The sequence below is a fragment of the Phacochoerus africanus genome, chromosome 7 (assembly GCF_016906955.1).
Source record: "Phacochoerus africanus isolate WHEZ1 chromosome 7, ROS_Pafr_v1, whole genome shotgun sequence".
Taxonomy (NCBI): Eukaryota; Metazoa; Chordata; class Mammalia; order Artiodactyla; family Suidae; genus Phacochoerus; species Phacochoerus africanus.
In genome coordinates, this window is record NC_062550.1 from 7694353 (window position 1) to 7721890 (window position 27538).

Consider the following 27538-nt stretch of genomic DNA (forward strand, 5'->3'; position numbering starts at 1 on the left):
AAATGCAGCCTGAACCAAGATCTAGATTCCACAGCCAAATGACCCCGCTTCGCCGTTTTGGCCACCCAACCCCCAGTTCTCCCCACCCCCAAGCCAAGCAGCTACACAGGAGCATCCACAGAGATGGAGGTGGAGATGTTCCTTTATTTGTTTATATTTTGGAGAGAAAGGGCTCGAGCAAAAAGATGATGCTGAGCACACCAGGCAGCAGAATGACCCGTGCACATGCAGGGCACTGAGGGGCACTTACTCTGGATCTGACAGAGTAAGTGACAGATATGACAGATATGCCCCCTGGAACACAATGTCCCCACAACTGCACTCGTCCCCTGCCCCTCCCCATTTTTCTTCATTTCAGGCCCCCCCACCCCCACCCACCCCAGGTAGCCTTGCCATTCCCAATAAGCAGATCTCTTAGCAAATTGGGCTTTTACCCCTGTAGGTTCAGAGCCCCACCCCCACCCCCCAAGAAACATGCATCCCCTGGAGATAAAGGGAAATTGACACAGGATGCTGGAACATGGAGAGAGGCGTGCTTTATTTTCATCACCCTCCAGCTTGGGAGAAAGGCTGCCCTCCAGCATACCAAGGAGAGATGGGAAAGGGCGTCGAGGACGCCTCCCCATCCCCCCCAGGACCCTGTGCCTGTACCTCCGCTCACACCTTGGCCCTGCCTGATTTTAAATAAACGTGACCAGAAGTCTTCCACCTCTTCTCTTGGGAAAAAGACACGGGAGCTAGCAGATGTAGGTCTCAACTGAGCATTAAAACCAAACTCCTTGCTCTGTTTCTGTTCAACCCAAAGGTCCATCCTACTCTCCGAAGGAGATTTCTGGAGCTTGAAGTCCCCAAACCTGGCTCCAAGCCTCTCCAGCCATCTGCAGAATGTTTTTCGCTGCAACCACCCCTCACCACCCAGCCTCTTTGCATCCACCCGGATGCTGGGTTTCTCTCAGCATCTCTCCCCATGGTCCGCTGTGGCGTCCTGACGTGGAGGCATCCAGGGTGGCAGCGGAAGCGTCAGGTGCCCTTGCTTTCTGTCCTCTCCTCATCAGCCGTCTGGGCGTTGCTGACCACGCGAAGCTGCCCCTGGGCCGCAGGCTTCACCGACAGGACCAAGCGTTTGCGGAACGTCTCACAGAGCACGATGTACACAAAGGGGTTGAGGCAGCTGTTGGCATAGCCCAAGCTGATGGCCGCGTTGTACAGGTAGACAAAGGTGAGCGTGGGGCGGCTGATGGATAGCTGGGTCAGCTGGAGCACATAGTAGGGAGCCCAACACACAAAGAAGACCAGGCAGATGGCGATGGCTGTGCGGGTCACCCTCTTTGTCCGCAGGCGGATGCTGCGCTGAGAGGCGGGGGCCACCGAGGATGTCATCCGCTGCAGGATCCTCACGTAGGCAGCTGTGATGACCACGAAGGGCAGGGCAAAGGCCAGGAAGAACTGGTATAGGGTGAACCAGTAGAGGTCAGTGTCTGGGTTGGGCAGGCGGATGCCACAGCCCACTGTGCCCCCTGGGAAGGGGATAAGCCTGGCATAGAGCCACACAGGGGTGATGCTGATGATAGAGAGGGCCCACAGGAGGCAGATCACCAGGGTGGCCACTGAGGGCTTCCGGAACCTGGTGGAGGAGATGGGGTGGACGGTGGCCAGGTACCGGTCAATGGCCATGGCGGTCAGGATGTAGGTGCTGGTGAACTGACTGTTGGCATCCATGGCCGTAATGAGGGTGCACATGGTCTCTCCAAAGTGCCAGACACCATTGCCCATGAGCTGGTGGATCATGAAGGGCATGCCCAGGAGAAAGAGGAGGTCCACCACGGAGAGGTTGATGATGAAGATGTCGGGGACGTTGCTGAACCAGTGCAGCTTGGATTTCTTCACCACCGCGAAGATGACCATGGAGTTCCCGATGATGCCCAGGAGGCAGATGGTACCAAACACCGAAGGCATGATGATATTGACATAGGAGATGCTCCCTGTGCGAGGAGGCGGCCCTGGGGACAGAAGGAGTTAAGTGTCAACCACGGGACATGAACTGTACTCTCCGAGGCCTTGCCTATTCATCCTCCCTGCCATTTCAGCTCAGGGGGCCCCCCATTCATCTGAATCCTCCCTGCCATCCTCCCTCCCCACACTGCTGCTAATCCCTTTGCCCTCCTGCACTGGTTTCCTGGTCAACCCCACCAGCGTCTCCTGCACCATCTGTTTGTGGAAGGACCAGTTCTTTGTCTCCTGCATTTTCTCAGACGGCACAGAGTCAAGAACCACAGCTGTCTTCAGAGAATTTTCTCTGGGTGTCTGGGCTTCACGGGAAAACATCATCAAAATAGCCGGCAGGACACGAAAGTGTGTGCATGTGTGTGGGCGCGTGCGTGTGTTTTCTCCTTTCCTATTTGCAGCCCTGATCGTTTCATTTTAGGAATCGCTGGTTGGAAGCTGTGCACTGATTCCTGGGCATCTCTGTGGGTGACTGTCTCGCCGAGGCTTTTGCCCATCAGGCCCACAGCCCTCCCCTCTCCTGGGTTCCAACCCCGGGATTTCTTTGGTCCCTATCTTCTCATCCTGTGCTTCTGGAGTGACCAGAGACTGAAGCTGTGTGTTGCAGCCCAGCCACCTGAGAATTTTCTCCAGTTAAGGCTCTCCTCTTCTTCCTTCCTCCTCTTCTCCTTCAAAGCTAGAATTCCAGAGCATCTCGGCTCTGGAAATGTCAGGAAGCGTCATTCACCAGCAAAGTTAATCCCCTCGCATCCCAGCGTTATTCCTTCCCACGCTTGTTCCCAGAGGCAGTAAGGATGTTTCAGACCCCATAGCAGTTGGGTGAAAAGCCAGTGAATGAGTGAGCCCCAGCTGACTCCTCACAGACTCCCCTCCAGCTTCCCTTGCTTTTCCACTCTGGAATTTTTTCTGCAAAGCGTCTTTGGAACTCCTCCGCAAGCCTTCCCCTTGCCTCCGTCGCGGCTGGCCACCATCCCCGGCCACTTCCGAAGGTGCCTTTGCCCTCTTTTCTACCCCTGCCCCTTCATCCCCGCCCCCTTCACTCCTTTCCCTCCGGGCGAAGCAGCCTGCAGATCTTGTCCCCAAGAACTGTCATAAAGTTTCCCAAGCAGCTTGGTTCAGAGGTGAAACCTTCCCATCTCCCACCCCCAGCGCGGAGGAGGGAGGACTCCCCTCCAACCCGTCCCACCTGCCGAGGTGAGGTTATCCGGGCCATCCGAGGTGTTGCTGGCATTGGGGCCGGTGGGCAGCAGCGAGGCTTCCAGGTCCATCCTCGGCACCCGCTCGCCCGCCGCCCACGCAGGATGCGGCACCACCGGCGCCTGCCGCCGGCCGGAGCGCTAGCCCGGCAGCCTGGCAGCCTCCGCCGCCTCGAGCCCCGCAGCTCTGCCTCCTTCCTTCCCCGGCTCCCGCTGACATCACCTAGACACATTCACATTCGGAGCAGATGCTCGTTAACCTCTTCAGCCCCGCGCCGCAGCTCCGCTTCCGACTGCCTGCAGAGCGCAGCGGGCGGGAGCCGGACTCAGGCGTCCCCATCAGGGAGGGGGCTTCCCTCCCTCGGGGGGCTGCGCCTCCTGCCACAGGGAGGCCGCTTGCTTCACGTGAGGCTACAAGTCTCTGCAAAGGCAAACGAGCCGCCTCCCTCATCCCGGGGTGCCTGGGCCACGGGGCAGGGGTGGGGGGTGACTGTTCCCAGAGCTTGGGGAAAGAAGGCGGGGACCACCATGTGCCTTGGCCCCGGGCCTCCCTGGGCCCCTTCCCATCGCCGGGATGGATTCCAACCAGCGCTGTGGCTAGACTGCCACCGTCCTTCAGAAGCTGAGCAGTTGCTTGCTGCTGAGCCCTGGCTGGCACCGTGTCATCAGGTCACCCCGTGTTGGCGATGACCAGGGTCTTGGGGGCCAGAAGGGGACAAATTCCCTTCTGCACAGGACCAGCATGGACCATGCTTACAGAGGTCTTATTTTTCTAAATGCTCTGAGGTCCTGGAAGTTTCACCTGGAACTCCTAGAGACAAATTTCGGAGCCAAGACACCCAAAGAGAACGTCAGGAGTCGCTTTAGAGGGCAGAGCATTGAGTGACTTCTCCACAAAGGCGTTCTGCTGCCAGCCTCCAGTGCCCCTGACAGCCCAGAGCTGCCACCACATCCTCTGCCAGACTCGGGAGCTGGAGGTTCAAGGTAACCACAGTCTGATCTGTACACGCTTCTTCAGCTTCGTTTATTTATTTACTTCATCCAACAAATATTTATTGAGCACTTACTACTTGCCTAGCACTCTTCTAGGTTCTTCAGTGGAAAAAAAAAAAAATGAAGTCCTTCAGACCCTGTCCTTATGAAGATGACTTTTTTTTTTTGGTCTTTTTTTTTGTTTTGCTATTTCTTGGGCTGCTCCCACGGCATATGGAGGTTCCCAGGCTAGGGGTCGAATCAGAGCTGTAGCCACCGGCCTACGCCAGAGCCACAGCAACGCGGGATCCGAGCCGCGTCTGCGACCTACACCACAGCTCACGGCAACGCCGGATCGTTAACCCACTGAGCAAGGGCAGGGACCGAACCTGCAATCTCATGGTTCCCAGTCGGATTCGTTAACCACTGCGCCACGACAGGAACTCCAAGATGACTTTTAAGTTCAGGGTGGGGGGAAACAGAAAATATATCCCCCCAAAAAAGACAATCTATGATATTGGTAATCGATGCTGTAAAAAACTCAAAGCAGGGTGATGGGGCCAGAGATTATTAAGGGTGGGAGTGGGGGGGGGGGTTGCCACGTTGCGTGGGAAGGCCTCTCGAGTCCTAAAGGAAGTGAAGCAGTGTGCTTGGAAACATCTGAAGGAAGAGCACCCCAGGGAGCAGAAATAGCTGGGGCAAGGGCCCTGAGGCAGGAGTGTGCTGGGTATCTTTGGAGAACTGCAGTAGTGGCTCTATAACAGAGCAAAGGAGAGGTCAGCAGGAGATGACATCACAGAGAGAATAGCGGAAGGGCAGATTCTGTCAGGCCATAGCAGTTGTCCTGAGACAAGGATTTATGTGCACATGACTTTTCTGAGAGACGCCCCAAGGAGCAGGCATGAGGGAGTGTGGACAGCGAGATAGGAAAGGAGACAACGCCAACAGAAGAGTGGGTCATCAGCATCACTGCTGGGGCAGTGGGAGCTGGCGTTTACCAGGGTCCTCGAAAAGTGCACAGTCTGTTTCCCAGACTCATCTGCCTGAAAGAGGGGAGGCAAGACCATTTACTGAGTTGCCTCCACTCCGGCTGGTTGAGTGTTGCCCCTGGGATGTTATTGCTACATTCCTGGGTACCTGGGGAGAGCAGGCTCCTAGAGCACCCAGCTTTGATGCAGCAGAAAGCAAAAAGGTGTGCTGCTCACCCTTGAGGCAAGAGGCTGTCGGCATAAGGTGAATGCTGTGAAGGACCCAAAAGGGCTCTGATAGCACTGACATCCTGGGCAAAAAGCAGATGGACACAGGGTGCGTGCTGGAGGCCAGACCCTCTCAGCACAAGCTCAGCTGAGCTCATACACAACTGCCTGCTGGAGCTGGGGCTGAGGTCAAAGGTGGCCCAGGGAGATGTGATGTGGGTGACCAGAAGCATCCAGTACAGAAGACTCTTGCCATAATCCACTTGAAATAGGATGGGGTCTTAGACCAGGGAGGTGGGGGCGGGTCGCTTATGTGGAGCCCAGAGGATTTGCTGAAGATTGGATGAGGAATGTAGGAGAAAGTGAGGCATCAGGGATGACTCCTAGGGTTTTGGTCCAAGCAACTGGCAGAATGGAGCTGTCGTTTGCTGAGAGAGGGAAGTCTGTGGGAAGAGAAGTTTTAAAGAGGAATGAAGAGGTCTGTTTGCATATGTTACATTTGAGATGCCTGTGAACATCTGAGTGAAAACGTTGGGTGTGAGTCACAATTTCCAGGGACAGGTCACGCCTGAAGCTGTAAAGTTAAATTGATGACAACTAGATGAGGTCACCTAGAGTGTGAGGGTGACTAGAAAAGAGTTGTAAGGACTCAGCCTTGGGGCATTTCAAAGTTTACAGGTTGGGGAAATGAGTCTTACAGCCCACTTCCACCTGCCGTGTTCTTCCCACCTCCATCCATCCATCCACGCGTGCTTTCATCCATCCATCCATCTTTTCATCCATCCATCCTTTCAAATCATTCTTCAGCCTCTGCTATATACCAGGCACTGTGCTAGACTCTCTGGGTAGAGTTCTGTGGATACAATGAAAAAGACAAAGAAAAAAAAAAGAACAAGTGCCTAGTATCAAGGAGCTTAAAGATGACATGAGGAGAGACAGATAATAACAGGAAAGCTAATAAGTAAACAAGATGTGCTGCTCAAGGCTTAGATCCAGGTAGAGTCCAGGTAACTTTGTCATGAAAGGATTTAGTGTTTATAAAAGCACAGCCTGGGAATTATGCCCACCCCTGCTGTCATCTGCACTAGCAAAATGCCTGCCTGGTTGAAGAAATTTCAACCATGACTGAGCTGCAAGGGAATCTGGGACCGGTAGGCCTTTCTGGCCTTTGCATGCTGGGGGGGAAGGGGGCGGGAGGGTTGAGCCAGTCAATCCGCAGTGGCAGATTGAGTGAATGGGAGTGACTGGCGTCCTTTACAGAGGAGAGTTGGGGATGCTCTCTCTGAGGAGGCATTCAGGCAGAATCCTCAGCATCAATGATTGAGGCCACAAATGATTAATTAATTATTTAAATGACTGAACCCATGGCATATGGAAGTTTCCAGACCATGGACTGAATCCAAGCCGCAGCTGCAATCTATGCCTCAGCAACGCCAGATCCTTTAACCCCCTGCACTGGCCTCTGGCTAGAACCTGTGCCTCCATAGCAACCCAAGCTGCTAAAATCAGTTTTTTAACCCACTGCACTACAGCAGAAACTCCTACAAATGACTGATTTAAACCATTCTCCTTGCCAGTGACTGTTTTAGGGATGAGCATCCCTCCTGGATGCCTGTCTGCATCCCTTCCAATCTCCTTGGCCACACCTAGTTTATATTCCATCCCTTGCTGCAATGACCCACTGGCACAGTCCCTGGCCAAGTTCAGGTTCAGGTACAGGTGCAGGTATGACCTGATGGTGCAGTGTCCCAGGCCTGCACCATGTGTCTTCTGTTCCAATCCTCTCTGTTTCTGTTACAACTTAGAACGTGGGAACCCACGAAATGCCCACACAGGAGCCACCTGAAGTACAGGGAGACTTCACCTTTGGCCAGTGGGGGGTGGAAGCCATGGAAAGATGCTCTTCCCATGTTCCCTTTTTCCTGAGACTCATTTCACATGGCTTCTCAGGGATCCCAGGGGATACAGCATCTGGTCACTTGTAGTGGTGGACAAGGCCAGGCCGCTCATCAGCTCCTCCTGAGAATGGAACTTTTGACCTAAACTCCTCCAAGCCACCTTGCTCTTGATCTGCTGCTCAGCCCTGCCCAGCAGAGTCACAAAGAAGATCAAGCCTACATACAGCAATAAGCCCTTTCCCTCCCATCCATGCCCTACCCGGGAAACTCAGGGGTTTGCTGTATCTCCCTGAACTTTTCGGGGCTTGGCTGCCATCTACATGTTTTGAAGGCTTACTGAGGTCCCTGTGCTGGATTCCCACTTGCTTGCCTCACTCCTGCCTTGCCCCTCCCACTATATGTCCACCAAGCAGCAGGAGTATTCTTGTTAAAATAGAAATTCCAGGAGTTCCTGTTGTGACTCAGTGGTAACGAATCCGACTAGTATCCATGAGGATGAGGGTTCGATCCCTGCCCACGCTCAGTGGGTTAAGGATCCAGCATTGGCATGAGCTGTGGTGTGGTGTGGTGTTGCCATGAGCTGTGGTGTAGGTTGCAGACGCATCTCAGATCCTGCGTTGCTGTGGCTGTGGTGTAGGCAGGCAGCTGCAGCTCTGATTTGACCCCTAGCCTGGGAACCTCCATATGCCACAGGTGCAGCCCTGAAAAGACAAGAAAGAAAGAAAGAAAGAAAGAAAGAAAGAAAGAAAGAAAGAAAAACAGAAAGAAAGAAAAGAAAGAGAGAGATAAAGGGAGGAAGAGGGAAAGGAAGGAATTCCATCACTCTACACTGTTGGGAAAAAAAAAAACTTTAGTGACTTTTAATTGCTTTTAAAATAAAGTAACCCCCTAACAGAATGTAATGGACATGAGATTTTTTTTTTTTTTTTTTTGTTACTCAGAAGTTGATCTCCCAGAAAACCAAGGCCTTGAGAAAGTCTTTGGAAGGGGAAGTAGCAGCACCTCTAAACAGTCCTTGGTGGGAGCTGCTGGCAGGTTTCCTTGTTTTGGTGGGGTGAATAGACTTTGAGGCAGGAGAAACCAAGTAGCAGCACTTAATTTCCAGAAGACAGAAAACATGGTTATTGTAATAGGCAGGCCCAGTGGAGTTACCAGGATGTCTGCCTGCCCCGCAGAGACTGGTGTGGCTAATTTTTTTTGTTGTTGTTTTGTTTTTTTTTTCTTGAGGGCCACACCTATGACATATGGAGGTTCCCAGGCTAGGGGGTTCAATCGGAGCTACAGCTGCCAGACTACGCCATAGCCACAGCAACGCAGGATCCTTAACCTAATGAGTGAGGCCAGGGATCAAACTCCCAACCTCATGGTTCCTAGTCGGATTCGTTTCCACTGCGCCACAATGGGAACTCCTGGTGTTGATCATGGACTCTCTAAAGCCAAAATACATGAGCAGCCGACACCAAGCTCCTCCTTGATTGGCATATCTGAAAAAAACTTCCGGTCTGGGGGTCAGACCTCTGACTTGAGCCGCTTGGCTCTCACTGGTCAGAGTGGGAGCTAGGGCGGATCAAGAAATCAATGGAGTAGTGGAGTTTGACAAGAATGACTCCACACGCGTCCCTGTGGACCTCCGGAGCTGTTTGTTCCCTGCTCCCAACGCTGCAGCTGGAATAGCGAACAGACGTATGGCATTGGCTCTCGGACTGGCAGAGGAAGCGGTTTGTGGAGGAGACACGTCCCGTGGAAATCCCTCCTTCCTAAAGTGAGAAGCCGGAAGCAGGACTGCACCTCCGGGGAAAAGATTAATAGCGTCGTCAAGGCCTTTAAAGAGGCAAGGTGGTGACTGTCACATCTCCACTCCACTCCCAGTTTGGCCAGTGGAGAAGGCAGACGGGCGTTCGGGAATGCTGGCGGATCACCACAGACTTAATGATGTGGTGACTCCAATGGCAGCTGCTATTTCAGGTGTGGCGTCCTTGCTGGGGAAAATGAAGACAAGCCCTGACACCTGGTTGGCAGTTACTGATCCAGCAAATGACTTTGTCTCTATTCCGAGAAGCAGAAAAGATTGGAAAGCCTGCCTTTGTTGGTCAAGGGTCATTAGCACACCTTTCTCATCACGCCTCTCTTTTGACAGCTCTTCTTCGAGCCTCAGGCCTGGCACACATCATCGTCATGCAAGACAGTCGGCTACCTTGATGGCCGTGTGCACAAGGTCCCTGAGAGCAGAAAGGATCAGGGGCCCTAGATGAGGGCCTGGAATGCCATGAAAACACAAAGTCCTGACATCTCAGTTGGGGTCCAGTGTTCTGAACGTGTCATGACTTTCCCTCCAAAGCAGAGCACCGTTTCCCAGACCTCCCTACCACAAGACAGATGCCCTGGGGACACACAGCTGGAAAGGGGAGCAGCGATTCCCCAAAGGGGCCGGGAGCAGAGGTGCTGGAAATGTAAAACCCAGGGGAGCCCAGTGCACCCAGTTCCCCCTGTTAGGCCTGGCGTGCCTTGAATGCAGGGCCTGTGATTTTTATTCTGGGGTCCGTCAGTGGATTCCAAGAGACCCCCCAAGTGCCCTCCTCCAGCTTGGTGCCCCCCATTTAGACATTTGCATTGTCCCCTGTGCTTTTTCTTCATAGCAGTCATCACAGTTGAAACTGTACATTTATTCATTGTATTTTTGTTTTAATTTTTGTCTTTTTAGGACCGCACCTGCGGCATATGGAGGAACCCACAGAGCAAGGCCAGGGATCGAACCTGCATCCTCATGCATACTAGCCAGATTTGTTTCCTCTGAGCCACAATGGGAACTCAGTATAGTTGACTATTTAATGCCTTTCCCTCTCTGGATTATAACCTCCAGGCAGGCAGAGATCACGTGTGTCTCTGTGCCTAGCCCAAGGCCGGGCTGATTTAGACAGTCATTAATGTTGGGAGAATCAACGGCTAGTAGGGAAATATATGTGAAGCCCCAGCACCAAGGCAGGCAGAGGGGAGGGGAGCATGAGCAGCATCAGCCAAGTCGGCGGAGTGGCTCAGCCCCCGTGCTTCCCGGCCAGCGGCCATCGCGGCCACAGCGGCTGTAAGGCAGTGGGCCCCCCCCTCAGCTGTGAGGCCACCTAGAGGCCACAGCCTCGTTCCGATTGTGAGAAAGACAAACGGGATGACCTTCAGAGATGAGGATTCATCCTAAGATTCACAGAAACCCCAAGGAAGCACAGGAAAGCAGCTGACGTGAAAACACGTGTGAGATCTGACATGTGCTACGGTAGGGCTGAACCGTGAAGACGTTGTACTCGGTGAAAGACAAACATTGTGTGATTCCACCTATGTCAGGTACCAAGAGCAGTCCCGTCCGTAGAGCAGAAAGTAGGATGGTGGTTCCCCGGGGGAAGGGGAAGGTGTGGAGGCTGGGAAGTTGCTGTGAAATGGGCACAAAGTTCCCGTTTGGGAAGATGAAAAATTTCTGGAGATGGTTGTACAACAATGTGAATGAACTTAATGCCCTGAACTGTAGGCTTAAAAATGATTAAAGTCAGAGTTCCCATTGAGGCACAAATCACAAATCCGACCAGGATCCATGAGGATGCGGGTTCGATCCCTGGCCTCACTCAGTGGGTCAGGGATCCGGCATTGCCATGAGCTGTGGTGTAGGTTGCAGACGCAGCTTGGATCCCGAGTTGCTGTGTCTGTGGTGTAGGCCAGCAGCTGTAGCTCCACTTCAACCCCTAGCCTGGGAACTTCCATATACTACAGATGCGGCCCTAAAAAGCAAAAAAAAAAATTGGTTAAAGTCCATTTTCTGTCATGTATATTTTACCACAATTTAAAAATGTTAAATTGTTTAAAATGGTGTCACATACAGTAAATCAGTTCAAGAACTTTTTATAAGATATCAAAAGCCTAATGTATGTCATATTCTTATAAATTGCAGCTCCATGGCATGTTCAGTGAAATATCTTCTCTTAATAAAACACAGAAAAACTGAACACAACACCAGCCCTCTGGGCCCCAGAGATTTCAAAACATCAGGCCACGTGGAGACCTGGGCAGCTGTGCAACACCTTTGGGAGAACAGTTCAAGGTAGGTTACCAGCCTTCTCTGTGGCCACCCACTGTTTGTGCTGCTCAAGAGAGAATCTGAGAGTTCCCTTGTGGCTCGGCAGGTTAAGGATCTGGTGTTGTCACTGCAGTGGCTTGGGCTGCTGCTGTGGCACCGGTTCAATTCCTGGCTTAGGAACTTCTACACACCATGGGTATGGCCAGAAAAAGAGAGAGAGAGAATCTGATTTTGGGGTTTTTGGCCTCTATCAAGTATTAGGAGTTTATACCAGACACCAAGTCACCTAAGACCATAGGCGCTAGTCAGAGGTGCCTGTGACTGGAGGCAAAAACCTGGGTTTGCTTGCCAGAAATCATAAGTTGTACTAACTGCACGCAGAAAGAACTGCTTCAGGCCTGCTTTCCTTAAAAAGGAGCTGTGTGGAGTTCCCGTCGTGGCGCAGTGGTTAACGAATCCGACTAGGAACCATGAGGTCGAGGGTTCGGTCCCTGCCCTTGCTCAGTGGGTTAAAGATCCGGCGTTGCCGTGAGCTGTGCTGTAGGTCGCAGACGCGGCTCAGATCCTGCGTTGCTGTGGCTCCGGCGTAGGCTGGCAGCTGCAGCTCCGATTCGACCCCTAGCCTGGGAACCTCCATGTGCGACCCAAGAAATGGCAAAAAGACAAAAAAAAAAAAAAGACAAAAAGGAGCTGTGTGATGTTTGACGTGGGTAGCAAGACAACTGAGTCAGTGAGGGAACGAGCAGCCTTTTCAGTAAATGATACTGGGGGGGAAGTTCCTGTTGTGGCACAGCAGAAAGGAATCCAACTGGTATCCAAGAAGATGCGGATTTGATCCCTGGCCTCACTCAGTGGGTTAAGGATCTGGCGTTGCCATGAGCTGTGCTGTAGGTCAAAGATGTGACTCCCATCCTGAGTTGCTGTGGCTGTGGTGTAGGCTGGCAGCTGTAGCTCCAATTTGACCCCCTGGCCTGAGAACCTCCATATGCCGTGGGTGCAGCCCTAAAAAAGCAAAAAAAAAAAAATGATGCTAGGGCATCTGGGTATGCACACACACTCAAATAAAATTAGACTCCTCCTCACACCATATGCAAAAACTAACTCAAAATGGATCAGGGACCTAAATGATATAACTAAAACTATAAAACTCTGAGAAGAAATATAGGGGTAAATTTTCATGACCTTGGGTTAGACAAAACCTTCTGAGGTATGACACCAAAAGCTCAAGCAAGAGAAAAAGAATAGATACATTAGACTTCATTAAAAAAAAAAAATGTTTTTGTCTTTTCTAGGGCCACACCTGTGACATATGGAGGTTCCCAGGCTAGGGGTCAAATCAGAGCTATAGCTGCTGGCCTACGCCACAGCCACAGCAATGTGGAATCCGAGCCACCCCTGCAACCTACACCACAGCTCACAGCAACGCCAGATCCTTAACCCACTAAGCAAGGCCAGGGATCGAACCCTCAACCTCATTGTTCCTAGTTGGATTCTTTAACCACTGTGCCATGTCCTTTGACTTCATCAAAATTTAAAACATGTGTGCTTCAAAGGATACCACATCAAGAAAGTGAAAAGAGGAGTTCCCTGGGGGCTCAGTGGATTAAGGATCAAGCATTGTCACTGCTGTGGTTACTGCGTGGGTCGCTGGTGTTGCATATATTCGATCCTTGGCCTGGGAACTTGCACATGCCGTGGGCACAGCCAAAAAGAAAAAGAAAGTGAATGGAGTTCCCATCGTGGCACAGTGGTTAACGAATCTGACTAGGAACCATGAGGTTGCAGGTTCGATCCCTGGCCTTGCTCAGTGGGCTAAGGATCCGGCGTTGCCGTGAGCTGCAGTGTAGGTTGCAGACACGGCTTGGATTCCGAGTTGCTGTGGCTGTGGCGTGGGCTGGCGGCTACAGCTCCGATTGAACCCCTAGCCTGGGAACCTCCATATGCCGTGCGAGTGGCCCTAGGAAAAGCAGAAAGACAAAAGAAAAAGAAAGTGAAAATACAATCCACAGAATGGGAGACAACCTTAGCAAATCATATCTGTAATAGTATACCTAGAATATATAAAGAACTTATAACTCGATAATAAAAAGATAATCCAATTTTTTTTTTGTCTTTTTGCTATTTCTTGGGCTGCTCCCACGGCATATGGAGGTTCCCAGGCTAGGGGTCCAATAGGAGTTATAGCCACCCACCTACGCCGGAGCCACAGCAACGCGGGATCCGAGCCGCGTCTGCGACCTACACCACAGCTCACAGCAACGCCGGATCGTTAACCCACTGAGCAAGGGCAGGGACCGAACCCGCGACCTCATGGTTCCTAGTCGGATTCGTTAACCACTGCGCCACGACGGGAACTCCCGACAATCCAATTTTTTAAATGAGCAAGTGATCTGAACAGACATTTCTCCAAAGAAGATATACTGATGATTAATAAGTACATGAAAAGATGCTCAACATCACTAGCCATGAGGAAAATAGAAATCAAAATCACGATGAGGCATGTATTTAACGCCACTGCACTGTACCTTACACATGGTTAAAATGATAAATGTATGTCATATGTATTTTATTCCAGTAAGAAAAGCACAGTGAGATGCTGCTTCACATCCACTATAATCGCTATTGTATTACATTTTCTTTTTTTTCCCTCAGTGTACAGCATGGGGACCCAGTTACACATACATGTATACAGAATTTTTTCTCCCATTGTCGTGCTGCATTCTAAGTATCTAGACATATAATTGCTGTTATAAATATGACTGATCATAGCAAGTGTTGGCAAGGATGTGGAGGGCTGGAATCCTCCTACTGGGTTGGTGGGAGGGTAAAGCGGTGCAGCCACTTTCAAAAACAGTTTAGCAGCTCCTCACCGTGTTACACACAGTTACCAGATGAGCCAGCAAGTCGCACGCCTGGGTCTAAACCCAAGAGAAAGTAAAACATGTCCACACAGCGGGGCTCCCCGGCCCCGCCTTCTGGGTGCAGAGCCCGGCCAAGGCCCTGTCCCAGGCCAGCGTGTCCCTGTGCAGAGTGGCCATGCTGGGAACTGGGGGGAGGGCCCCTGGGAGGTTGGGGATGGGGGTCGTGTCGCAGTGTCCTGCCTGTCAGAGCAGCCGTGATGAATGGAGGGAGATGCAGGGAGATGCAGAAGTTACCCGATTTCACAGGATTTCTCTGAAATCCCGTGGTACCAGAATGGGGTCTGCTCTGTGGCTTCAGGTGGGGGCGCCCAGGGGTCTGAGGTTCCCCGAGTGGGACCGGAGACTGGGGACTCCGCGGAGAGGCTGCCCAAAGGGTGTGGTGGTGGCCATCAGGGCTGCCCCAGCCCTCGACGCGCTTCTGTGGGAAGGCCCGAGGTTTAGGTGAAGCGTGTGGTGTTTAGAAGTAACGTTGTTGGTGATTAGAGCAACACTGTTTCCGTAACACTGTTTCTGAGTCTAGTGCGTTGGAGTGAGAGGAATAAGCCCAGAGCGTTTCGTGAAGCTCAGCCTGAGTGGTTCAGGGCGATGCCCCCTGCACGTTGTGGTGTTTTCGTTGCTGCACTTGGGACCGTTCCCCGCCTGCAACCGCCCTGTGGCTGGACGGCTGTCCCTCCAGGCCCACGGTCCTGTCAGTGTAGACCACTGCAGGAAAGATCCCTGGAGTCTTGGTGAAAAGCTTTGTGCAGGCATTGGGTGGGGCTTCCCCTCATATTTATGATCTTAATTTATACAGAGCCCACTGTGCCGCACAGGCCTCCTGTATCGCTATGTACATATCCACCTCTGGGGTTGTAAGTACCTTGTTCTGTGTATAAATAAAACAGGCCTGTTTTTGAAAAACAAAAATAAAAACATGTCCACACAAAAACCTGTACACAGGGGTTCCCTGGTGGCCCAGTGGGTTATGGATCTGGCATTGTCACTGCTGTGGCTCAGGTCACTGCTGTGGCACAGGTTCAATCCCTGGCCTGGGAGCTTTTGCATGCAAAACAAATCCAAAAACCTGTGCACAAATGTTCATAGCAGCATTAGTCATGATAACCAAAAAGTAGAAACAACCCAAAGGTCCATAAACTGAATGGAAAAATAAAATGTAGTATAATCACACAATAGAATATTATTCAGCCATGAAAAAGAATGAAGTACTGATACTTGCTACAACATGGTTGAACCTTGAAATCGCTACACTAAGTGAAAGAAGCCGATCACAAAGACTATATGGCTTATGATTCTATCTTTATGAGATGCCCCATGTAGGCAAATCTTTGGAGCTATAAAGTAGGTTAGTGAATGCCTAGGGCTGGGCAAAAGGTGGGGTGGGGGGAGGAAATGACTGCTGATGACTAGGAGTTCTTCCATGGGATGATGAAAATGTTCTAAAATTTACTGTGGTGATGGTTGCACCACTCCGTGAATATACGAAAAACCATTGAATCATACCTTTCAAAAGATGTATTTTATGGTATATGAATTGCATCTCAATAAATCTGTTTTGAAAAAGCGGGTGGGGGTGGGAGGGCTGTAGCCACAGGAAGCCTTGAGGAAGGCACAGTCTCTTCTCCGTTTTCAGGGCAAGTGTCTAGTCTGTCTCCCTCCTCACCCAGCTTCCTGGGAGCCTCATCCAGCTACAACTTGCCCACATTTGGAGGATATTAGGACTGCCCTTTGGGAACCACTTTGAACACTCTTTGCTGAAAGGGACTTCCTGGGAACACCTTTGACATCTGAACTGTGGTGTCAAGTTGGGCTTCAGCTGATTCTGCTGACAATGTTGGACTCGGTACTTGGGTGGATTTACAGCTTGGCTCTGCCGCTGACTTGCTGTGTCATCCAGTAAGTCCCCGACCTGCTCTGTGCCAAATGGTAACCAGAGTAAAATGAGCCTGCCTTGGGATTCTCCTTGCTGCAGGCTTTTTTTGTATGTGTTGGGGCGGGGAGGTGGGGGTGCTGGCAAAATGAGAGTAACTAACATTTGCACAGGCTTTTTTTACACACATGCCTTTTCTTAGCTGACCCCGTGGAACAGATAAGATCCACAGCGCAGATGTAGATACGGAGGTTCCTAGAGTTGGGTGACTCTCAGGGCCGTCCAGCTGGCAGTGCTGCACCCCACGCCTAGGCCTTCTGCTCTTCTGATTCCAAATTCTGAGTTCATTCCTCTCCATGGGACTCCCTTTTTTTTTTTCTTTTTAAATAATGATTTTTATTTTTTCTGTTATAGTTGATTTGGGCCTCCTTCTGATGACTCTCTTTCTTTCGGCTTCTGAAATGCCTACATAGAGAAAAGGACTTACCTTTCAAATTGGTGCTAGCCGCTGTGTTTTCAGCCCTTGCAGACAGCCCCTCTCCGGCCTTCCCTCTCTGGCCATTTGCCTGCTGGTTGCCTCTCACCCACTTCAGTTCTGCAGCATCTGGGCTCTTATCTCACCCAGCTGAACAGGGCCGGCTCACCCCCTGATGGTGGGTAAATGTTTGCAGAAAGCTTTGAGGTGGGGCTGGAATGAAAACCCAGCTCTCTTTTTTTTTTTTTTTTTTTTTTTTCCTGCTTTTTAGGGCCGCACCCACAGCATATGGAGATTCCCAGGCTAGGGGTCGAATTGGAGCTACAGCTGCTGGCCTACACCACAGCCACAGCAACTTGGGATCTGAGCTGCATCTGCAGCCTACACTGAGGCTCACGGCAATGCCAGATCCTTAACCCACTGAGCAAGGCCAAGAGTCAAACCCACATCCTCATGAACTCCGAGAAGCCAGTTCTTTTTCAGAAGAGCTTTAAACCCCAGTTTTTTATTAGGGTACCCAGGACGCTTCATGATCTGGCCTCTGCCCACCTGTCAGGCCTCTGCCTCCACCACCTCCTATTTCTCCCCGTGTCATATTTCAGTGGCTTAGCATTGCTACAAAGTGTCCCATGCTTCTCCAACATCTGCACACAATGGCCCCTTGGATCTTTCTTTGCTTGTCTGCCTCCTAAGCTCTTCTTCAAAATGCCCCAGAATGTCCTTCGCCCCCAGCTCCCTTCTGCTCCCTACTCTGTCCTCCACCAAACATCCAGCACGACAAATATCCTCCACCAAACATCTTGCTGGTCCCCCACCCAGGTCCCTCTACCAGGCTGGTGCGCCCACCCTCCAGCTGCTGAGACTGAGGGCTCCAAGGGACTGACAGCTATCCCAGCTGTCCCCTTGCGTGGAGACTTGCCCATGGCTGACAGGAGCCTCCTTGCCGGGGAGGTTACCATCCCCATAAGCCAGCAGCCAGCGCCTGAAAGGGGAGTAGAAAAGGCCTGTCCCTTTGACTCAAGGGGAATCATTCCACAGCACAGCTGTGTCCAGGGCTCCCCTCCCCGCAGCACATACACACCCTCTGGACCAGGTCAAGGCTAGACTGACCTGGGCTAGACTGACCTGGGATCTGCTCGGCAATGATCTCCTTTGCTCCTGCCCCAGGGTATTGTCCTTCAGTAAACCCTGAATCCCCGCCATCACATTCCATTATAATGAACAATTTTCTTATTGTGTCCCAGGCTGGTATGCTCCCTGAAGGCAGGGATGACATCCTATTTATTTTTGCGTCCTCACCTCCTAGTTGGGGACGTGGCAGAGAGCAGGTGTCCCAGGTTCAGTTTGCAGTGGTGCAAAGCACTCCATGAGCTTCCGCACTGTCCCCACCTTCCTGCCTCTATCTCCCCCATTTCCTCTCCTCCAGGACCCCCTCCTAACTGTGCCTCCCCCCCCTTCACTCCCATCTTACCCCCCAAGTGACAGATAGACCCTTGTCCTGCTCCTTGCAACTTAGATCTGAACGAGAGAGATGGGCAGAGCTGGAGAGCTGGTCGGTGTCAGGGGCTGTGGCAGCTCTGCCCCTGCGCCTGGGGACCAGGGACCAGATAGCTCAAGGCCATTAGCAGAAAGTACCCTCAGCGTGCCCCCCACCCCCATGGGTGTCTGTTTCAGCGCTGCTCTTGACTTTCCCGCTGCTTTCCTTGTGCACTTCTTTGCTTCATAAGAGCCTTAGGAACCATGGTGTTCCCACTCATTCATTCCCACCCACTCGAGGCACCAACCCGCGTCACTGGAGGAATGTCTTGCCTCAAAGGCTTATTAACTTTCCAGGCAGCATCCAGCTCACATAGCAGCTGCATCAGTGCCATGTCAGCTGGCTCAGAGGGAGCCGGCGTGAGGCTGACTCAGATGGAGCTGATGGGTCTCAGCAGGGGCCACCTCCTATTGCACAAGTCATAGAAGCAGGGCCCGCATCCACCCCCACCCCCCACGAGGGGCTCACCCTGGGAGGGCTCATCCCACCTCATTCCCCACCATCAACCACACGCAGTTTTTGCTGCCCCACATCCGTTCTCCTCATTTCCCTCTGGACACTCAGCAGCCCTGGGATTCCAGCAAGATCACTCAGTGCTGAGGGGATAGCAACTGACTCTGTAACCATAATTGGTCCACGGCTGGTCGGGTGACCTGTCAGAGCCAATGAGAAGCATTGAGACTTTGGCTCAAAATTCTGGGACAGGAGTTCCCGTCGTGACGCAGTGGTTAACGAATCCGACTAGGAACCATGTGGTTGCGGGTTCAATCCCTGGCCTTGCTCAGTGGGTTAAAGATCCGGCATTGCCATGAGCTGTGGTGTAGGTTGCAGACACGGATCGGATCCCTCATTGCTGTGGCTTTGGCGCAGGCTGGCATCTACAGCTCCGTTTGGACCCCTAGCCTGGGAACCTCCATATGCCATGGGAGCGGCTCAAGAAAAGGCAAAAAGGCAAAAAAAAAAATCTGGGACAAAAGCACTCACCCCTTTTCGATGGACTTAAAATGAGACACTGAGTCCTGATTATATTCTGGAGTCCTGAATCCAGCCATACCTGAAGCTGGAATACTAAACTACAACGATTTTTGGACTTCTGTAGCTCAATATACCTCTTTTGCTTAAGTTGCTCTGGGTTGAGTTTTCTGTCACTTTCTGGCTGAAAGAATTCTAATCAATACAGGTATTTACTGCCCCATCTAACCAATTCTAAGACCTACATTCTGTCCCACATGTTAACATCAGAGATATTAGGAGTGTATCTTATAGTCGATGGCAAGGACCTGATGGAGGCAACCTTGTTTGCAAGTCTGAGAAACTGAGCACAGCTGCCCGTATGGTCCTCACCTCAAGTTAGATGCACTGTTGGTTCTGCATGTCCTGATTTTAGTGCTATTTAAGATGTCTTCAAAAAGACCCGATTGTAAAAAAAAAAAAAAGGAGTTCCCGTCGTGGCGCAGTGGTTAATGAATCCGACTAGGAACCATGAGGTTGCGGGTTCGGTTCCTGCCGTTGCTCAGTGCGTTAACGATCCGGCGTTGCCATGAGCTGTGGTGTAGGTTGCAGACGTGGCTCGGATCCCACGTTGCTGTGGCTCTGGCGTAGGCTGGTGGCTACAGCTCCGATTCGACCCCTAGCCTGGGAACCTCCATATGCCGCGGGAGCGGCCCAAGAAATGGCAAAAAGACAAAAAAAAAAGACCCGATTGTGATTCAGTATTCAGATAAAAAGTGATGATGTCGAAAGACAGGGATATGGAGCGACAGGGAGTGACGTTGATGCCCCCGAAACAAAGTCTTCTCTTTGGAGAGAGGACAGCCCTTTCTGACAAAGCAACAGCAAGTGCTTTGCAGAATCTCAGGCAGGAAGACAAACCGGGAGTAGCAACTGTGTTGCATTTTATTCCTAAAATATGGGTAAAAAGATTGGCTATCTCAGAGTTCCCGTGGTGGCTCAGTGGGTTAAGAACCCAACATAGTGTCTGCGAGGACGTGGATTCGATCCTTGGTCTGGTCCCACTGAACTCAAATCAGAGCTGTAGCTGCCGGCCTACACCACAGCCACAGCAATGCCAGATCCAAGCCTCATCTGTGACCTACACCACAGTTCACGGCCACGCCGGATCCTTAACCCACTGAGTGAGGCCAGGGATCGAGCCCACAACCTCATGGTTCCTAGTCAGATTCATTAACCACTGAGCCACAACGGGAACGTGGCCTGTCTCTGTGGCTCAGAGCTGTATCTACTGGTCTACTCCTCAGCCCCAGCAACGCCAGTTGGAGCCACAGTTCATGGCAACACTGGATCCTTAACCCACTGAGCGAGGACAGGAATCAAACCTGTGGCCTCACGGGTACTAGTCAGATTTGTTTCCACTGAGCTATGGCGGGAACTCCAGACTAGGGACACTTCTGCCACCCCTGGCCTGCTGTAAGAGCACCCCGGCCTAGACTGAGTGGACATAGAATCAAGTGGCTCCCCAGTCCTGGCCTTTGGTGATACCTTCTCTCTAACTGTTTGAGTTCACTGGCTTGGTCCTAAGAGAGATCTGCTTTGTGATGAGTTTCTGTGTCCATAGTTTGAGTGCACCTGTAGGATGTGCTTGGGTTGTAGTTTTTCCCTTCTCTGGGCATTTTTAAACATCTTTGCATAACACAGGATTTCAGTAGAGATAATATAGTCATGTCTTCATACACAGAATAATGAGAACATCCCTAGCAGAGTTATCTTTATACTGAAGCCAATAGAAAAACAATAGATGCTATTTACCAAGAGGTAGTGTGGTTGGTGGTTTTGTTTATAGACCCTGAACTCAGACTGCTTGAGCTCAAAACCTGCTCTGCTGTTTACTAGCTGTGTGACCCTAGGTAAGTTGCTTAAACTCTCTGTTTTCTCACTTGTGAAGTTGGGAAAATAAAAGTAAGCAATAGCACATACTTCATAGAGATGTTATGAGACTCAGATGAGACAATATATATGAAGCCCCAGAGCCTGGCACACTCATTTATTTTAGGACAGTGACATGGCCCTGACCGTGTACCAGGCACTCCTATTTTCACAGGACAATTCAGAAGTCACTTATTAGGATTAGATAAGTCAATATCTGTCAAGTAAAGAACCATGTCTCCTGGACTTAGCATGGCCCAGTAATTCCTTACTTTCTTCTTAGCTCTTTTATGCTTTTAAGAGGATATTTAGTATATTTTGTCCAGTGTTTTAAGGTATCTTTAGTGGGCATGGTGGTACGGCTTTCCTAGTCCTCCATGAGCAGAAATATGATCTTTATTATTTATTTTTTCCCCCAAAGAAAATGTAAGCTCCACGAGGTAAGAGGTTTTTGTCTTTGTTCAACGATGTTTAATAAATACTTGTTGGAGTTCCCGTTATGGCTCAGTGGTTAACAAATCTGACTAGCATCCATGAGGACGAAAGTTCGATCCCTGGCCTTGCTCAGTGGGTTAAGGATCTGGCATTGCTGTGAGCTGTGGTGTAGGTTGCAGACACGGCTCAGATCCTGCGTTGCTGTTGCATAGGCTGGCAGCTGTAGCTCCAATTCGACCCCTAGCCTGGGAACCTACATGGGCTGCGAGTGCAGCCCTGAAAAAAAAGCAAAAAAAATTGTTGAATGAACAGAGAAAGGAAGGGAATAAAACTGATTGGCCCTCAGAGAGGTGGGGCCCATAACTAGTAGAGGGTGGTCCCTGACCCACAGAGAGCTCACCAAGCACAGACCACGTGGCCTGTCTCTGTGGCTCAGAGGCTGGACTGTGGTGCCAGAGGGCTGGATTCCTGTCCGGCTCTTCCGTTTACACCTGTATGACTTTACTTGATTCCTTAGCCCACCTGCGCCTCAGTTTCCAGCAGCCCGCGTAAGACCTAATGATTTAATGTGGAACGTGAAGGGGTCAGCACTGTGACTGGTGAGTAGCAGGTGCTAAGCAAGCACCTGCCATCTGGAGGACAAAGGACAGCGATGTCACAGCATTTGAACTGTCCTTAACTTCTCTTCCTAGTGCACACTGGGTCACACAGTGTCTTCCCTTTTTTTTAGGGTGGGACAAACGCATCACCTTATTCACTCACTCAGTGTCACCACATGCAGTGCTGGGGGACATGTGCAGAGTCGCCGTGCTCCTGCCATGGGTTGGAACTCTGTCTCCTGCTGTATCTCATCCTGGTTAATCCTGCCAGGTAAGTCCGTCTACCTAGAACATTCCGAGACAGCTCCTTCCCATCTTCCTATAGGAACTAATCTCAAAGCTTTTAGGAGTCTGTGGCCCAGTTTGGGGTCCCTTTTTCCTGTGGCTCTAAAAGGCACTATTTGAGGTCAAGAGAAGTACAGCAAGAGAAGTTATACTGACTCTTTGACTTGGCAAAATTTGAGGGCTGTCAGGTTATTTTTCTTCTTCCTTATGAGTTTGGACAGAACTGTCTCTAAGAACGAACGTTTGATCTTAGAAGGAGTATGTGTGCTTGCTTCAGAAGTTTCCTAGGCGTTCCCTGTTGGATGGGTTAAGGATCCGGAGTTGTCACTGCTGTGGCACAGGTTCAATCCCTGGTCTCAAAAATTCCGCATACCGAGTTCCCTTCATGGCTCAGTAGTTAATGAACCTGACTAGGATCCATGAGGATTTGGATTTGATCCCTGGCCTCGCTCAGTGGGTTAAGGATCCCATGTTGCCCTGAGCTGTGGTGTAGGTCAAAGATGCGGCTCAGATCCCAAGTTGCTGTGGCCAGTAATTGTAGCTCCAGTTCTGCCCCAGCCTGGGAACTTCCATATGCTGTAGGTAAGGGCCGAAAAAGCCAGAAAGAAGGAAGGAAAGAAGGAAAGAAAGAAAAATTCTGCATGCCTTGGTTGTGACCCCAAAAAAAAAAAAAAAAAGGAAGTTTCCTAGACAAAGTGAACCTGAAACTCAGACAAATGGGCTGAAGCTAAGAGGAGCCCTGACTTGAGGGTGCCCGTCTGCTCTAAGCCGTACATAGAGCCCTCCCAGTCTCCTCTTCTCCCCAGACTATTCTGCAGGGTACTGACTATGAATGCTCATTAGTATTTATTCATCAGGCAGAACACCTACTATGGCTCACCTCAGACTTGGCGGAGTATGCTGCTGGAAGGAGGGACATGGGTCTCCTAAGAATTTCCTAAAAGACAGGTGGGGACTTGCTTCAGGCCAGCTGGGAAAAGCAGGCCTTTTGAGCAGAGACAGACTCTGGGTGATGAAATAAAATTCCTATTTTAAGGCAAGACAAGAAAAAAAAAATTTCTTTCTTGGTCTTTTTAGGGCCACACCCGCAGCATATGGAGGTTCCCAGGTTAGAGGTCTAATGGGAGCAACAGCTGCTGGCCTACACCAGAGCCACAGCAAGGTGGGATCCGAGCTGCATCTGCGACCTACACCACAGCTCACGGCAACACCGGATCCTTAACCCTCTGAGTAAGGCCAGGGATGGAACCCACAACCTCATGGTTCCTAGTTGGATTCATTTCCACTGTGCCATGATGGGAACTCCAAGACAAGAAAAATTTAAACAAAATTTTTCTCTGCTCACTTGGGCCTCCTCTCTCCCCACTGGTGTGCATGGTGCATGTGCTTTCTGCATGAACCAGCCTCCCCAGCGACATAAACACCTGCTCAACCGTAAAGATCAATTTTCCTTCTTTCGGCACCAACCATTAACTCCTTAGAGGTTAACATTATTGACTTATGACCTTATTCATGTTATTAACTATATTATTATATTCTGCCTATCTTACAAGATTATTTTTTCTTGCATTAGCAAATGTGTGACTGAGCGCCCCATAAAATAAGGATTAGATGACTTGAAATGATTGACGAGATATATACCCCTGTAAGATAGGCGACGGTAATGGTGTGACGCTATAGAGACGGGAAGAAGCAACAAGAGAGAACCCTTTTCTGGACCACAGCAAACTGGTAAGACAGGTGGATCAGAGGCTTTTGGTTCCTGTTAACAGGGCCTGGTTCAGTAATAACACGGGACTGGCCTGTCATTCAAATCCGTTTCTGACCTGGGAATGAGCATTCCTTGAACTGCGGGACAAACTGGTCATGGAATGCCTCCCAAACCTTGGTTGAAATAACATCTAGGAGTTCCATGTTGTGGCTCAGTGGTTAACAAATCCGACTAGGAACTATGAGGTTGCAGGTTCGATCCCTGGCCTTGCTCAGTGGGTTAAGGATCCGGCATTGCCGTGAGCTGTGGTGTAGGTTGAAGACACGGCTCAGATCCCGCGTTGCTGTGGCTGTGGCATAGGCCAGGGGCTACAGCTCCGATTAAACCCCTAGCCTGGGAACCCCCATATGCTGTGGGTGCAGCCCTGGAAAAACACAGAAAGACAAAAAATTTTTTAAAAATTTAAAAATTAAAAAAAAAAAAGAAACTAATGTCTAAAGAGAAGGGACTGTCAAATAAAAAATGTTGCCTAGGAGTTCCTGTTGTGGCTCAGCAGAAACAAATCTGACTAGTATCCATGAGGATGCAGGTTCCATCCCTGGCCTCTCTCAGTTGGTTAAGGATCTGGCGTTGCCGTGAGCTGCAGTGTAGGTCGCAGATGCAGCTGGGATCTGGTGGTGCTGTGACTGTGGCCTAGGCCGGCGGCTACAGCTCCGATGCGACCTATAGCCTGGGAACCTCCATATGCTGCGTGTGCCGCCCTAGAAAAAACCCCAAAAAACAAAACAAAAAAATGTTGCCCACCATGCAGTTCGACAAGAATCAAGTCATTAGCCACTGCAGTCGCTGCCCTACAGTACACCCTGGAGGGAATTCGGGGTGGAAGATCGGGATGGAGTTTTGTTTGTTTGTTTTAGGGAAAGGGATTTTGTGCCCCGGAAAAAACTGGCAAAACCAGCCCTCAGATACTTAGCTATATTAAGAAGAAAATGTTAGAAGCTCATTTCCCCCATCTTCCTATTCTTAGAAAAACTCTAAAACCACTGACTAAGCATACTACCTGTTCCTCGAGATGAGAGGCTACCAACCTTCTGCCAAGATGTGCACTTGACTGTGTCCACACCCGCGTCATACTTACACGGCCTCCCCCTCTTACCTCTTTGGAATGGCCCTCAGAGCTTTCTGAAAGGCTAAGTGCTGAGTTACAGTCCTCAGGTTGGCTCCAATAAAATTCTCCATTTCTTCCTTAGATTGACCATTGATTTTTTTTTTTTCTTTTTTAGGGCCTCACCCACAGCATATGGACGTTCTCAGGCTAGGGGTCAATTCAGAGCTGTGGCTGTTGGCCTACGCACGTTCAGCCCTAATTTTACACAGAGCAAGACTGATACTCAGAGACATTCAGTAAATTACCTGTGGTCCTCTCACTAGCAAGGCAGAGCCAGGCTGGGAACCACGGCTGCCTTTCCATCAAGCTGCCCGGCCTCTCAGAGCTTCTTGCGAAGTATGTTTCATTACCACACACACCAGGCTCACTAGGGCTCCCCTGCAGGGAGCTGGCTCCGCGAGTGTCCTGGGATGGGTTTGCTGCCTGGTTTTACTGCACTCTGGTTTCCTGAGACTCGAGAAGCAGTGAGTACGCCTGCCCACTTCCCTGAAAAAGGCAAGATATTCACTCCAGAGTGATGGGTGGAACAGCAGGACCTGCAGGCACGGAAACCGGTCCTTCAGAACACTGCTGCAGTCAGGTAGGGATTTGCAGGGAGAGACACCTGTACAACCAGATCCACCAACTCAGAGCGGAGACAGAGCCCCAGCTAACTGCTGGACTCCTTAGCCCTCCCCCTCCTTTGCGATTTGGGCTTCAAGCGTGCCCTTCGGTCCTGCTTGTCATTGCTGGGCTTTATTCCTAAGTCTTCTCTTGCAACTTGACAACAAGATGGCAACTCTAAGCCTACGTTGTCGTTATCGCTTATGAAGTTAGGGGAGAAGACAGAACATCGTTGCTTAATGACTCTGGCAAGAGCCCCAGGGAGCACTGGGACTGGCCAGGTTTGGTAGTGTCCCCTTTCCGGGGGTATGGGGTAGTTTGGCCAGAATTTGATTGTATGGCCTCCTTGGGGTAAGGGGCAGGGCTCAAACCCACTGGAAGCATGGGGACTGAGAAGGATTTCCATAGGTGTGGGTTATTGCCCAGAAGGTCTGTGGGGGTGACATCCTCTTGACCTTCGGGGTGCCACCTCCTGGCAGCGTGGACACTGTCAAACAATCTGTTCCAGCCAGACTGCTGCTGGCTTCCAAGAATAGCACAACATTCAAATCAGCTTAAACAGTGAGGAAATGTGTTTAGTAGGCCCCCTAACTGAAAACCCGGCAGCAGGTCGGCCCCCAGCCTGATGTAGTCACCTATGTAGTCATGCCAGTCGGGGCAATGACGGTCCTTTCAGCAGGAGGTGCTGGACAAGTGGATGTCCACATGCAAAAAAGTGAATGTAAACACGGACCTCAGGCCATGAGCAAAATGGACGAGAGACCCAAATATAAGAACTAAAACTACAGCTTCTAGTAGAAAATGTACAAGAAAATCTTCATGATCTTGATTTCGGGCAAAGATTTTTTTTTTTGTCTTTTTGCCTTTTCTGGGGCCGCTTTCTGCTGCATATGGAGGTTCTCAGGCTAGGGGTCGAATCGGAGCTGTAGCCACCAGCCTACGCCAGAGCCACAGCAACGCAGGATCCGAGCCGCGTCTGGGACCTACACCACAGCTCACGGCAATGCCAGATCGTTAACCCACTGAGCAAGGCCAAGGATCGAACCCACAACCTCATGGTTCCTAGTCAGGTTCGTTAACCGCTGTTCCACAACGGGAACTCCAGGGCAAAGATTTTTTAGCTATCACATCAAAAGCACAATCCGTAAGGAAAAACATTTATAATGGACTTCATCAAAATTAAAAGCTTTTATTTTTCAAAAGGCATTATTAGGAATTCCCTTGTAGTTCACTGTTTTTAGGGGTCTGGTGTTGTCACTGCAGGGGTTCAGGGCACTGCCGTAGTGTGGGTTTGATCCCTGGCCCAGAAATTTCCAAATGACGTGGATGTGCCTCACCCCCCCACCCCCCGCCAAAGGCACTTTTTTTTTTTTTAGGGCCACGCCCACAGCATGTGGAGGTTCCCAGGCTAGGGGTCTAATGGGAGCTACAGCTGCTGGCTTACACCACAGCCACAGCCATGCCAGATCCAAGCCGCATCTGCGACCTACGCTACAGCTCATGGCAACGCCAGATCCTTAACCCACTGAGCGAGGCCAGGGATCGAACCCAAAACCTCATAGTTCCTAGTAAGAATTGTTTCCACTGCGCCGCGATGGGAATTCCCCCAAAGGCACCATTAAAAAAACATGAAGGAGGAGTTCCCGTCGTGGCGCAGTGGTTAAGGAATCCAACTAGGAACCATGAGGTTGCGGGTTCGGTCCCTGCCCTTGCTCAGTGGGTTGACGATCC

At 50.8% G+C, this 27538-nt stretch overlaps 1 protein-coding gene and 1 long non-coding RNA gene across 2 annotated transcripts; one reads left to right on the forward strand and one right to left on the reverse strand.

Moving 5' to 3' along the window:
- Positions 1-525: 525 nt before the first annotated feature.
- Positions 526-3287, reverse strand: MCHR1 (melanin concentrating hormone receptor 1). Its single transcript, XM_047786179.1, has 2 exons — positions 3191-3287; positions 526-2000 (listed from the first exon to the last, which is right to left on the reverse strand). The coding sequence occupies exons 1-2, from the start codon at positions 3270-3272 to the stop codon at positions 1021-1023; spliced, it is 1062 nt and encodes a 353-aa protein (XP_047642135.1). The 5' UTR covers positions 3273-3287; the 3' UTR covers positions 526-1020.
- Positions 1976-23353, forward strand: LOC125130623 (uncharacterized). The gene is made up of 4 exons (XR_007135753.1): positions 1976-4184; positions 11198-11347; positions 22172-22311; positions 23183-23353. It is a non-coding gene; the product is annotated as an uncharacterized LOC125130623 (long non-coding RNA).
- The last annotated feature ends 4185 nt before the right edge of the window (positions 23354-27538 follow it).

Coding starts and splice junctions, on each gene's coding strand:
- MCHR1 (XM_047786179.1), bottom strand. CDS start 3,272: ATGGACCTGGAAGCCTCGCTGCTGCCCACCGGCCCCAATGCCAGCAAC. Junction 2,001..3,190: donor GGATAACCTCACCTCGGCAG/GTGGGACGGGTT, acceptor TTCTGTCCCCAG/GGCCGCCTCCTCGCACAGGG.